The sequence below is a fragment of the Acanthochromis polyacanthus genome, chromosome 18 (genome assembly GCF_021347895.1).
Source record: "Acanthochromis polyacanthus isolate Apoly-LR-REF ecotype Palm Island chromosome 18, KAUST_Apoly_ChrSc, whole genome shotgun sequence".
Lineage (NCBI taxonomy): Eukaryota > Metazoa > Chordata > Actinopteri > Pomacentridae > Acanthochromis > Acanthochromis polyacanthus.
In genome coordinates, this window is record NC_067130.1 from 10,543,023 (window position 1) to 10,556,971 (window position 13,949).

At 39.6% G+C, this 13,949-nt stretch overlaps 1 protein-coding gene across 1 annotated transcript; it reads right to left on the minus strand.

Annotated features, from left to right (window-relative positions):
- Window positions 1-8,235: 8,235 nt before the first annotated feature.
- ak1 (adenylate kinase 1) lies at window positions 8,236-13,608 on the minus strand. Its single transcript, XM_022204118.2, has 7 exons — window positions 13,467-13,608; window positions 10,463-10,500; window positions 9,942-9,977; window positions 9,685-9,848; window positions 9,350-9,466; window positions 9,063-9,254; window positions 8,236-8,966 (listed from the first exon to the last, which is right to left on the minus strand). Exons 2-7 carry the CDS (start codon window positions 10,467-10,469, stop codon window positions 8,901-8,903), a joined length of 582 nt encoding a protein of 193 aa, XP_022059810.1. The 5' UTR covers window positions 10,470-10,500; window positions 13,467-13,608; the 3' UTR covers window positions 8,236-8,900.
- Between the last annotated feature and the right edge of the window lie 341 nt (window positions 13,609-13,949).

A 13,949-nucleotide genomic window follows, 5' to 3' on the forward strand; every position in this document is an offset into this window, starting at 1 on the left:
AGAGAACTTCAAGACCTTCCATCGGCTGGACCAGATGTGGCATCATCTCCCTCTGAACATCTGGATGACAGGAGAAAAGACAGAAATCAAACACAGATCACAGAAATACAGTATATTCACTTTCATCATTTTATAAAAGTAGCATGAACTTTATTAAAACTGGACAACATCAGCAATCAAAGTCAATGTTTTTATCTCATGTTGAAGCTAAATTTAAAGTCAATTTTAATGACAGATTATCCTAAGAGGAGTGAGAATGGAGCTTTTCTTTCCTTTTTAGAATATTCCCTGAAAACATTCTGTTTATTATTGGCTTTAGAAGCATTTTTCTTTATTTATTTTTAGATACCTCAGACTGATCCACTTTGCTGGTTTGCAGATAATTTCACGTACAATGAAAATAAAGATCTTCTATTCTAACATATTTGCTAAAACAAGAACTGCAAACCTTCAACCATCTCAGTCTGCAAAATTCCAGCTGTGACAAAGAATTATCTGATGTACTTCTTTTTATCATCTTTACTGAACCAGCCCTGAAATTCATAAAAATCTGTATATGGATATGATTTTCTCTGATGGGACCACTATGGAAGCCGTAGTAACTATTAAATTCCTTTGAAGGGAAAGATTGGGTCTTCATTCAGGTGGATAAAAAAATGCTCTCCCTTAAAAAAAAAAAAACACTTCATAGAATAAAATAATTCTCTTCTGCACTGCACACATACTACACTTTTGTATAACTCTGGATGTCAGAGTAAAGGCAGACAGATCCACCAATCAGCCACAACATTCTGACCACTGACAGCTGAAGAGAACAACATTCATCATCTTGTTGTATTACAACGTTCTGCTGGGAAACCTTGACATTCATGTGGATGTTTGACATGTACCACCACCTAAACACTGCAGGACAAACAAACCCCCTAGTCTCCATGGCAACAGCAGTCCTTGATGTCAGCTGCAACCCTCAGCAGGACAAACTAAAACTGCTCAGGAGTGGTCCGATAACAGGTATCACAAATTATAAACAACTTTCTTTGTTAACTCAGACTTTCTGCTTCAACCTTATATAAAAAGGGGCGTTTAACTCATCGGGTGACTTAAAATGAATGGCTTGTACAGTTTTAGATCCTAAAGTAGGAAGTTTCAAGTCATGTTTTACTATAAATACACTGGCTGTTAGCTTATTCACTATTAATTAGACCCTCAAGAAAAACGCAGGCTAAAATCCTTGAATATGTGGGCTAAAATCCTTGATCATGCAAATAAATATGCGGGTTTTTTATACCATTTTATGCGGAGAAATTGCGAAAAGTTGCAAAGTATGCGAATAGCTGTGAAATATGCAAAAATATGCGCGATTCACCTGCCATCTGGTCGCGGAGGGATGTGTCCTCTAATCAGACACTGGGACTGATAGCCTGTGCTTTGAAAGGGGGGAAGCTCACAGCAGCACCTGCTGCTCGTTGAAAACAGTAACTGCAGAATGATCTGAGTTTTCCTGTCAGTCTCCAAAGCGGCAGAAAAAGTCGCTAGATTTGTGGCTAGTCGCTTTTGACAAAAAAAAGTCGCTAGGACGCTTTGGAAAGTCGCTAGATTTAGTGAGAAAGTCACTAAGTTGGCAACGCTGGCGCCGCGCTCCGCATCAGCTCGTGCTTCTAGTGTGTGTGTGTGAATGCGTGAACTGATGAGGCCGGGCGTCACATAAAAACTCACAACTCCATTTATATTGGTTGTAGTTTTCTCATTTTATGCGGAAATTGTGAAATCAAGCGGGACCCGCATATTTCTCTTTTTTCATGGAAATGTGAGATTCTTGCAGGAATTATGCGCTGTTTTTCGGGGATTATGCGGCCTTTTGGGAAATAATTGACCCCCGCATAATCAGCGGCATTTTGGTGATTAATGCGGGAATTCATGCGATCGCATTATTGCGTTTTTAATGTAACTTTATATACTGGATTGAACTTGAGCAGTGGAAGAGAGAAGGAATTTGATGAAATTAAGGAGATTCGGAGAGGCAATGGTGCGCAATGTTCAGTTAAGCGCGGTTTAATTCAAATCAGCTGAATGGGTTTCAGTTAACCTTAAAGTAAAATAACTTTTTTAAAAGCTAAAATACACAGCAGAGAAGGAGAGGTTGAGAAGTTCATTCTAATAATGATGGACAGCTGAGGCAGCAACTAACACAGGTGTGCAGCGGTAAGTTAGCCACCTGTGTCAATTAGCCCACTAGCTAATGCGTCCGGACCAACTGCTCATACACGACAAAACACAACTCTTCACAAGTCGCTGTCTTAACGTACAACAGAACAACGCTTCTGGTTAGAAGTATTTATCTTCTTACCGTGTTTTACTCCAAAAACAAGTTCAGCAGCAACCAGAAATGCTACCAGACGTGCCAACCATAGGTGACTGGATACGCTAGTGCGCCGTCTTCTATATATCTATGGTCTGACCGATCACTGCTCTCTGGCTCCCTCCTCTGAGAATCTTCCTTTGGCCACACTTGCTGATGACCAATTCCGGTCTCATAAAATGAAAAAAATGACTTTTTTTTTCATTTCTGTCTCTTCCTGATTTTAATTTTTTGTTAATCTAAATATCAAATGAAAATCAAAGCATTTTTAAAATTTTGTATATCCCTTTTTGATCATGAAAATGAAAAACGCCTTGTCTTTCAATTTTACTTTTTGTATTTTAAAACGAAAATCAAATAACCCATTTCAGAATGGAAAGTCCAATTGCTTGAAAAATACGCGGACCCAAATTGAACTTTTCACAGCTGACTATGATTTTTAGACAAAGGATGAATAACATAGGTTTGCCACCAAGGACCAAAATTTTGTGGAAGCATGTCAGTTAGTCATAACTAAACATCAGTCATCTACTTTAGTGATATCCTTACATTGTTGTTGGAAATGTTTTGTTATTTTTTGTGCAATATCAGTCAGAATTGTCTCATAATGAGCAAAAAACAACAAACAACAGTAAAGAAAAGTTGTAAAATTAAAGGCACGTATCACCAAATTCTTGGTTTTAGTTACACAGTTTTCAATATGTGGAATGTTTATAAGCATTCTACCTGCTCAGCTCATTGTAGATTTTGAGAAATTCAGTCAGAAACCATTTTGGAAGAAGATTAGCGATATGAAATGTCCCCTTGTGTAAGTTGATGGAAATGGTTTCTTGGATTTGTTATGCATGAAACCCTAAATATTTGAATCTGTTTCAAGATTGCATAAAGTGTAGTTTACCCTATATACTTGTGGTGCACTACAGAATTCCAAGGAAAAATGTTCAGCCGTGGCCCTGAATGCTTATTACTTTTAAGCATAAAACCCCCAAATGATTCAGCTAACAATATAGAGAACTTGATTTTCACCAGAAAGAGTCTTTAAAATTCAATTCCAAGCTGCCCTAAGCTCCAACCAAGGTTTCATTTTTGCTTGATTTTTCGCTCATGTTATGCCCTTTACTTTAATCTTCCATCTTCCATCACATACCTGTTCACATACAGTATTATCCACAGACTCACATGTAATCTTGTAATCTGGAAGTGAGTTTTTGTATGCCTCTGGGAAGCATTTTTAGTGTCATTACAGTGCTATTATGGAAATTACACACCCATTATCAGCGAAAGGCCATTGCTATATTTTATGGTTTATACTTAGGAAACACATGCCTAATTTAAAAATATTAGTGAGTCCATTTTAGTGGGAATAATTTACCTGGTGTAATTGCAGGTGTTATTCCTAGGTACAATGTTTTGTACAAGCAGCTCCACAATGCAGTGAGTCGAATTTTACAAATGCAAAAACTGTGATTGTGCAACCCTAATTAAAAAAAACAACTATGATTCGTAAATCCTGAAGTCGCTATGTACGATTTAATATCTATATCAGGCATTATTTTGAACACAAATCTAGGCCTTTAGCAGATTTTTGACATATAATTGTAAGAAAAGCACAGGTAACATCAACACTTACTCTCTTCTATTCAAGTGTCCCAGTAAGTCATTATAGTAGAAATGATTCCATCCTTAATAAACAGTTAGTGGCTAAACTCTCGTGAGCTGTAAATGCAGAGGAAGAAGACAAAAATATATGATTAAATAAGCACCAAGCTAAAATAAGACTTCACTTTATTGATGCTTCATAGGAGAAAGTCAAACTGACACCGCAGCACCAGAGAGTGTTCAAGCAACGAAGACTGACATTTTTAGAAATAGCTATACAAAATGAAATGTCATCAACAGGAATAATGAACACTGTAAAACAGACGTTGGTATGTATGGAGCATTTAAGGTCTGACAAATAACTGCGAGTGTTGATGGATGATGGCATGAAACTGCTCCTTAAGCATGTGGTTTGCTCAGCATGTCGCTCAATGAGCTCCTGAGGTGCCTCAGCTCAGCGCACCTTAAACAATGGAAAACCATGAGAAAATGTGACAAAAAATATTGTATTTTTGCTCATTTTGATTTAATGGAGGTTGTAGTCTGCTTACTAGGCCCTTTGTTACCTTTTGATGGTTTTTTTAGTCTCTTTCGTGGACTGGAAGGTTAAGTGACGGTTAAATCGCTATTCTGTTCCACTGCACTTTGTTGCATTTTATTCTAATCAAAACAGTATTTTTCAGAGCTATTTTTGCAGTAATTCTGCTTTGTTTTTTCTCTTTCCTGGTTTTTGGGATTCGGTTATTATTAAGGTTGATTATTTAAGCATGTGGCATGCAAAAATGTCTTCCACAAATAATCAAGTTTAATCTATATGTGCCGGCACAGTATTGATAGAAGGTTATCCATCAAGTGAATTCATGTGAACTTGCATTAATTTTATTTCAGATAAATCAACCATTCATTTTGCAGAATGTTTGAAATTATATGTTTTTTTAGCAGAATGTTAAAAAATATCCCGATGAAACACGAAAACAACAAAAAGCTTCTCTCGGAATAGTGCTTATCTTTGGCTACAGCACCATCACAAAGAACGAGTGAGACTTGTAAAGAGTAGACACAACATCCTCTCTGTTCTGAGCCGACTCAGACGAGTCATCATCCCATCAAATCAACTCTCAACACAAAGTCTATTGGTAGAGCAGAGAGGCAGAAGAAAAGAGAAAAGAAGAAAAAAAACAGGCACATACTGCAACAATGTTACAACAGAATTTACAATAATTACAAAATTGATCCAGCAAACTAAATCACACAAACAGCTATTATGTCTGTTTCTTGCTTTTTAGCTCTTTGTCTGTTTTGGCACATGTGTATTATGTGTACTAACAGGAAGGTGCCATTTAACCATTTTGGTTTCAATTTGTTCTGAACTCTGATTGATCTCTGCTGTCCCAAAACTGATTATAGCAGACTGATTATAGTGAAACATGGAAAAATACACACTTTGAAGGCTACAGTATGGACTAGGATTGCATGGTTACTGGCATCATCAACCAGGACAAGTGTCAGGCAACAAACTAATCAATGTGTCTTAATGGCAGAAATTTGAGAAGCCAATGTAAACTTAATATTATCATTCTTTGTTAAAAATTCACATAGCAATGAGAATGAATAGTGAGAATAAAATGAGTCTAAGTCGCTTTAAGCTGACTCTTAGGTGCACAAAGAAAATGCTGAATGTAGGCAATCCTCAACTGTGCATCACTGCACTTAGTGACTAATTGGACTACATTTTAGCTTGCTAGGAACACACTATACAATAATAACAGTCATAAAAAAGAGCTATTTTTCCAAGACTAGTTGATATTCTGCATCTTGACTCTGTCCATGTGACCTCATTCTTGCAGGCAGCATGAACAAAGAAATGCATAGGGGGATATGGCGCTAAGTGGAGACAGTTTTATGCTCCTTGTATTCTATGGTGTTTAAATGACTGCAGTCCCTCGGTAGGTCGCGTGGTTTGCATATACTAGAAGCTGAGGAATATGTCACAGTTGGCATTCACCTCAGGAGCTCAATCCCATCTAATGCTGGCTTCTACAGTACCACACTCTGCTTCAATGGCATTCCTCTTTTTTTTTTTCTTGGAGCCTGCCCTCACCTCCAACTCTCCAGCCCCCACCCATGAGTAGTTTTTCAATAACAGGAAACAATCGGGCAACGTCTTTCATCACAGGTTGACGTTGGTTCCCGCACGGTGCCACTGGGTCTCTAGTGGTGCCAGCCAGCCAGCCAGCCAGCCAGCCATCCAGTCAGCACACCACAGTCCACAAGCAGAGCAGCGACAGAGAATAAAGAGTATGCGCCAGGCTTAGTCGTTTCCTTATCGTCCTCTAAGGGGGGATCTGACGCATGGCCCTGCACTGGTAATATCCCAGACTGATACAAGATGAACAGAAGCATATCTGCCTTACAAAGTCATTTAATGTACATGTACAATCCCCTACGGTAGCTAATTGACAAGGCCCTCATTACAGAGGAATCCCATTTGCCAAATCATATCTCACTTTTGAACATAATTCAGGGTTTTTGTGCTGGAAATGCAGTCAGGTTTCAGTTAAGTGAGAGACCATGGTTTAATTGAAGCTGTAAAGTTGCAAATAACTTTCTGTGACAGTCTGAAAGGGGATTTTTTTTCCTCAGCAAGTTGCTTAAAGTGATAAATGTTCCCAAAACACCCACATATGGAGAACTGACTGGTAGATCAGATGACTCCCATGAGATAACGGTTACATTTATCCAACAAGCCATTGTTTAGAATTCTACTGAAGTGGTTCATTTCTGACCTAGTGCCCTTTGTTTTTGTATTTACTTTGTTACTCACCTGACAGCACAAACAGCAGCATCATAAATACAGTTTCCTGCATGTCTGAGACAAGCTTACTTTAAACTGCCACAAGCCACAGCACACCTTCCCTCTGATTCATTTCACTGTTACTAATTGAAAAATGAGTATTTTCCCGAATAGATACCAAACACGTAGGTGATATTCATAGCTCATATCAGCCTTTACAGCTACAAATAAATGAACACAGTTATACTTCACGGGCACTATTTTTTTTTCAGATCCTCTTATTTGTCTTGATGGATGTCTTACACGGAGAAGGTTTCATTTGCAAATTTGCGGTTTGCTCGTTAACTCATCTCCATAAGACTATTTCATAGAATTAACCATTAGTTCTGCGGGTAGGTGGGAAAACAAATTATTTTGTTGACAACTATCTGCATGCGATGAATCAATAAATGCTTCACGCGCCGAGCTTCTTCCATGTGAGTCTGAACACTGAGCTATCAACTGGCCTGCTGTGCCTTCAACCAAAGCATGCATTCATCATTTACTGTATTTGGGAACCTTAGAATGAATTAATAATATACCATGCTATTCCTCCCTTTGCGTTGCCTCTGTACTGCTTCTGAGTGTTCTTAAAGCTACCACAGGAGGGCTCTGCAATCAAATATGTTAAACTCCTACAGATTGTGGCTCAGTGCTGAAATGTTCTCTACTTGGGGGGTCATGAAGTTTCCCGCAGTTTTTTCATCATTGCTTAGCTTGAGTTTAGATTCCTGAACTGCAGGACTGTAGATAAAGCTACACATGGCTCTAATAGTGCCATCTTTCTCCTACATTCACAGACACGGGTTCTTTTCCTTTCTTTCTTTCCTTCTCGTACGTGATGAATTCCACTGCAGCCTCCGCTCATCCCCTTTGTTTTCTATCTTTACTGAGTAAGTCCAGCATTCCAAGCATTCAAGCAGCATCCTCGATGATCTTATGAAAGCGCTCACAGACGCCTTCAACTGATTGACTTTCCGATGGGTGCATCCTGTCCACCTTCAGAAGCCGTTTTCCTCTTCCTCATCCCTACAGCGCACAGTCATGAGCACAGCTCCCCTCAGAGACCAGTCCGGATACCTGCTGCAATGTTTGCTTGTCCAGCTGGAAATACGTGTTTGTGTGTGTTAGAGAGAGAGGAAGGTGAGAGGTAAAGGAAGACCAGTTGATCATCAAGGCCTCAAAGGAAATCTGTAATAACAGTGGTGAGCTGTGGCTGCTGCACCGTGTCCTGCATCCTGTTGTGTCTACAAGCTCCTGCACCTTCACTATGATTTCTGAATACAAAAGTGTTTCCTTTTTCAATTTGGCAGAGCTGTCAAAGTCCCCTTTTTATGTGTGTATAATGTGTTTATCCAGGATTAATCACAATGTCAGTCTGCATGCTATTAAAGAGTATTAAGATTAGATTGCAAGATTAAAGCAGTCAAAAACTAACATCAGATGTCATTCATTGGCTACTTTAATTTTCTTTTTGTTTTTACATATACCACCTTATAGACACCCATGTTACATGTGTACATCATGATGAAAAAAATAGAACATTTCTGTGCTTTAAATATAGTAGTAAATGAATTAATAGAAATGAATGAAGTCATTTTAAAAAAGTTCTGTGAACGTACACGTATGCAGAGTTTCACCAATTTGTCCACAGTGGGTGACCTCTGCTGTTGTTCAATGGCACAAAGGTAAAGGAATCATGAACTCTGGACTCTAAATGGCATTAAAAGGAGAGATTCAAAATTGTGTAAAGTGTGCATTCGTCCCAGAGTGGTGGTTGGGACGCGGTTGACACTTTCTGCATGTATGACTTGCACATACATCCACATACATATTTAGCACAGAATGGAAGCGAGACTTATATATTATAAATAATATGTATATATATTTTCTCAAAAGGAAAAAAAGGTACAGATTCTGCTTTAAATAGATTCTTGTTTGACTTTAAAACTTTCTTTATGATTCAATTTAAGGCATTTTTCATCCTTAATGACCTTCCAATTCTTATAAGTGGGAAATGCATTGTTTAGTCCTTATTAAAAACTGACATTAGGAAAATTAAAAAATAAAACAACAACCAGACACGACTCATCTAGTTATGTTGTTTTACTACAGTGCATCAATAGCCTTAGAGACTTGGCCGAAGACATCATCCACTGGCAGCTCAGAGTCGACCTACACAAGAGGAGATGACACCGTGAGAAAGGATACATGTTAGCTGTTACTCCTGGTTCACCTTTAGTGTTTTCCCATCATGGCACTCATACCCACCTTCCTGACAATGCCACGGCCCTCATAAAAGGCGATGACTGGCTCGGTTGCTTTGTAATACAGGTCCAGGCGCTTCTTGATGGTCTCCTCATTATCATCAGAACGGCCGCTGGTCTCGCCGCGTTTCAACAGCCTCTGGACCATGGTCTCTGCTTTCGCATCGACGTACAGCAGCAGGCAGGGTTTGCCGATCTGCGATCAAAGAGAGGAGTTTGCTAATTAAGAGCTTTTTTCTTTTTCTTTTTTTTTTTTTTAAATTGCTGCAGGGATGAATTATAATCTCCTACCTTCTTCTCAAACTCCTCTCCCTGCTTCACCTCACGGGGGTAGCCATCAATAAGGAAGCCCTTGGAGACATCAGCCTTGGCAATCATGGCGTCCTTAATCATGTCTAAGACTGTGTCCTGAAAGCATCCCCCAAACATTATGATCAACCTTCACCATGACATGGCACTTCTGACAGAAAAAATGCATTATTTATCAGTTTATTTTACATTATTTATCCGTGCACACATTTGTTTAATGTTGGACAAGTGAAAAAAGACAGTGATCCTCGCTTAGATAAGAGAGAAACTAAATTTTCTCGAGAACGACTGGGTTTAATTAAAGGCTGCTATCCTACCAGGGGTACAAGTTCTCCCTTCTGCATGATGGCCTGGAGCGTCTTGCCCCTCTCAGAGCCAGAAGCCACCTCAGCACGGAGCAGATCCCCAGATGACAGATGGGTGTAGCCATACTTTGTGACTATCTTCTCACACTGGGTGCCCTTTCCAGAGCCGGGTCCACCTAGAAAAGCACAAAAGGGCATGATTATAGCATGAAAGATGTTAGTAGTTACATGTGTCACGGCCAAACAAAAAAATAAAAAATTGTACTCACCCACAACAAAGATGATCTTGGCGTCTTTAATTTTGTCTGAAAAGAGCATAAGCAAAGAAAGTCACAAATCAATGCTGTGGAAAAGTGTTTCTACACAGAAGAACTTCAATTCCCAATTAACTGATTTCTTAACAAACCATCTTGAGACACAGATGTGGAGGAACAGCACTTAGAGGAAACATCAGTACTTTGCCTCACCTATATTATTAAAGCATGATTAATAATATATTTTTTTTAAAATAATTATCTCATGTATAACCAAATTTTTGTTGTTAATTAAATGTAATAGAACAGTTTGTCTCAACAGTAATGAAATTACATATCTGTCATAAATGAAAATCTGTATTTTCAAACTCCTACCAAAAGAGGGCAGCAGAGTCCATAAAAACACAAAAGCCTGCCTTTGCTTCACTTTAATCCCATTGGATAAAATAATAAAACCACAAATGTACACGTTTACCACATTCATTTTATCACTGAAAAAGCATCCATAGTCTTAATTAAACACATATATTTATTACCTGCCATTATGTTGCGTCTCTTGCGTGTTTTCCTTTAACTGTAAGACATAAAGAAACATAGAAAAGCACATAAATGAACAAAATAAACAGCAGCAGACAGAAAGTCATGGATTTCAAAATAAAAATTTGACAATGAATGTCCAGAAAAGCCATTTTAAGACTGGAATTAATGTTGCGGTCAGAAAAGACAGGAGATATTCTTCAATATGGTTTTATAATTTGGTATTTTATTGGACATTATATTTGGATGGAAGTAAATGTTCCATTTATTGTGGAAACAGCATACTCAGGACCATACAATGATTTCTCATAAGCATTTCCTGTAACGTTACATAACTGCTTTATTTACTCAGGGAATAAATATTGCTGCATTTAACATATCCTTTTTAAAAAGAAAAATAAAGTTATTAGTTAAAGGTATTTATACATAGGAGCTCTAAGTAAGTTATAAAGAGTACAACAGTATTAACAGACTTGAAGGCAGCATGCATCAAATCCTTAAACAGCTGCACTGTTTTGTTCTTCTATGGTGTTAAAGAGCTGCACTGTTTTGTTCTTCTATGGCGTTAAAGCTATTTCAGATCTATTTTTAAAGACCAAAAGAACCAATGAATTCCCGGAGATTCAGCCAATCAGCATTAGAGGAGACAGGAGAAGCCTCTAGTTGGAGCAACTTTTGTAAAGCTGCATACTTCATAGTAGTACTAATCTCTGAGTATTTGACTGGCCATCTCAAGAAGTACTATTGGTTTCATATTACTAAATATATCTAAACAAGACAACAACCACAATGCTTCCTGTTTGGACTTCCGCTTTAGTCAACATAAAGACAGAAGGCATAGGAATGAGGAAGCCGGTTGGGCGAAACATCGGTGTAAATACATATCTTCAAGTCGCAGCTTGCCTCTGTCGTGTTCCTCTGGCTGCTAATGAACTACTTTAGAAGCTGCCGTTTTAAGTGTTTTCCAGAGAAAACTGGTATACGTTTTACAGCTGCTGACCGCTGATGCATGGAGAAGTCGGAATGTCCCCTATATGGAGTATTTACCATCAGTATCTATGATCACCTTACCATTATGTACACTCCACTTATGGCCACTGTGTCTGTTACTAGGTTTCTTATTTCACTTTCGTGTTTTAGCTACGGTTATTAAGTAACCCGCTATGTGAAGGAGGTAAAAGGCCGGTTTCTTAGGTTACCTGTCCACTCAAAGTTAGATTTAAGTGTCCTGGCAGGGTCACCAGGGTGACAGATCATACTGCATATCTCTGCGAAGGCTATATTTTCTTGGTCTTCTTAACCCTGCTTTATAAGAGCGACAAACCGGCTCTGACATTAGAAGAGATTTAACAAAGCTTTCATTTGACCTGGTGACAATGTGACTGTTTGCTCACTGCCACATGCTTGTTATTCAAACAAATCTCTCAGTATAGTGCCAGATTGGCAACTAAGCTTTGAGGAATGTAGAGTGTTAGAAAGTTGATATGAGTTGTTTCACTATAGTCACAGCAGAGAGAGAAAAAAAGGATATACATGAACGTATATTGTATGTGTGGAAGTGACTGGCTAACAGGTGTTACGACGCATATTTTTGCAGAATTTTGCCCAAAGCTGCACATGATACCAGCTTGTTCTCTGATTCTCGCTGGAGCTGCACCTCAGTTACTCATGGTGCAGCTTCTCCGGTGTCCAGTCATATGTCAGCACCCATTAACCCTGTGGTCTTTGCAAATGTCACTTGGACGCTGGCATCTGAGTCAGCACAGAGCCGGTTTGGGAATCCCTCTCTGGCCTATTATGGTTCCTTCCTCTGGGTGCCATACCTCTTTGGCATATCTGATGTGTTCTGGTTCCAGTGTAGTGCAAAATACATGAAGTAGCTCTGTGATCAATTCAGTGCTAAGAAATAATGCAATACAGTGCAATAAAATGTCAAATGTAAAAAAAAATACTGCAGTGACCCTCATGTATCAGAGATAATATCTTGAAATATGTGATTTATGTTCTAAATTCAGTCCTCGAATTGAAATGTAGAACTCCTGGACTCACCACAAATCCCACCCCTCCATCTTGGCTGTGCCACCCACATGTCTTATTCCTGTTTTTTAACATGCAGCCCGGCTAAAAAAAGACTCAGTCACGCTGCAGCTGTCGTGTCATCCATTCTCAAAAAGCACACGGAGACGAAGCTCTGACTGACTGCCCCTGGAGTAAAAACAAAGCAATGAGCCTACAATCTACAAGTGCATTCTGCCTGTATACCAGCTGGTTACTAAGGCACCCTGAAGTTTAATTGAGCGAACTGTCCCTTTAAGGGGAGAACAGGGGACCCTTTGACGTCAGTGCAGTGGGAGATATTCCATGTTGTTTGTGAAAGGATGGAGCATGAGAAATTCTCTTGTTGTGGACGTGTTTGTTTTCCAAATGGCAAGCTGTGGTCACTTTAATGTGCCCCGTGTACGCACAACAATCAATATCACTCAGCCCCCGTTAATGACCATTAGTGGGGCTGGAGGCATGGCAGTGGAGTGAAATGGCTCCAGAGGACTGCATGAAAATGCACTTTAATGGCTGCAGGTTTAGGAGGACGTTGGCATGTTACATTAAGTGGAGGCAAATAATCTGCAATGGAAAGTCAGAGCAAAAAAAAAAAAGAATCAGTGAGACATATTTTCATGATGAGAATTATGTAATCCATTGAGTACCAGCACTGTGAATGACACACAAGACCTTCATGCCTGTGCACTATGCAGACATGCCTACTCTGGACACTGTCAACCGTTTTAAATTGTGACTAACCAGTGTTTCAAGAAACCAGAGGACAGCTTGCCATTACAGCCTCTGCCTGTTCTCCTCACTCTCCATCCCATTAGACAGCCCTGCCCACTCTGCCTGTCTGCACTCTTCCTCTCTGACATCTCTCCATTCGTCACTCCCTCTCGCAAAGTCAGACCTTTAAGTTGCTTGCTCTCCCTCTATTAAGTCTTTGTCCTCTGTACTGACCTCTCTTTCGCGCTGTGGCTCTAGATCCCAGTGCAAGGGGCTGCTGTCCCTGGATCCCCGTGCGGGTGTCTGCACAGTTCCTGCTGTACGACAGCCCTCCCTCCCCCATTGTATGCCTTTTTATAGCTCAGCTGAGCCTGCTCAAGCGGCGTTGCATTCTGGGTAAGAGGGAGGAAGAAGAACGGGAAAGGAGAGGGAGGGAGCGCAGGGATGACGGACGGGACGAAGCAGGGGGTGAAATTAGAGGCAGGGGGAGAGGAGGGGAGGGCTGTGGGAGAATGTTTGACAGCTGCACATGAGTGTCGCCATACAGCTTCGACTTGAACTTAACATTTCGTTGCATGGAGCGTCTGATAAGACAGACATTATCCCAGGAGACCACCATCACATTGGCTAGCTTGGTGAATGTAAACAACGCTAAATACAGAACTGAACAGTATATTTTTGCTATTCTTATGAGACAATTTGGAGACTATGATATCT

Bases quoted from the DNA above. Each gene is read 5' to 3' on its own strand.
- ak1 (XM_022204118.2), bottom strand. The intron at 9,467-9,684 runs GTAGGATAGCAG...GGATGCTTTCAG, and splicing joins AGGGAGAACTTGTACCCCTG to GACACAGTCTTAGACATGAT. The intron at 8,967-9,062 runs GTGGGTATGAGT...CCTCTTGTGTAG, and splicing joins GCCGTGGCATTGTCAGGAAG to GTCGACTCTGAGCTGCCAGT.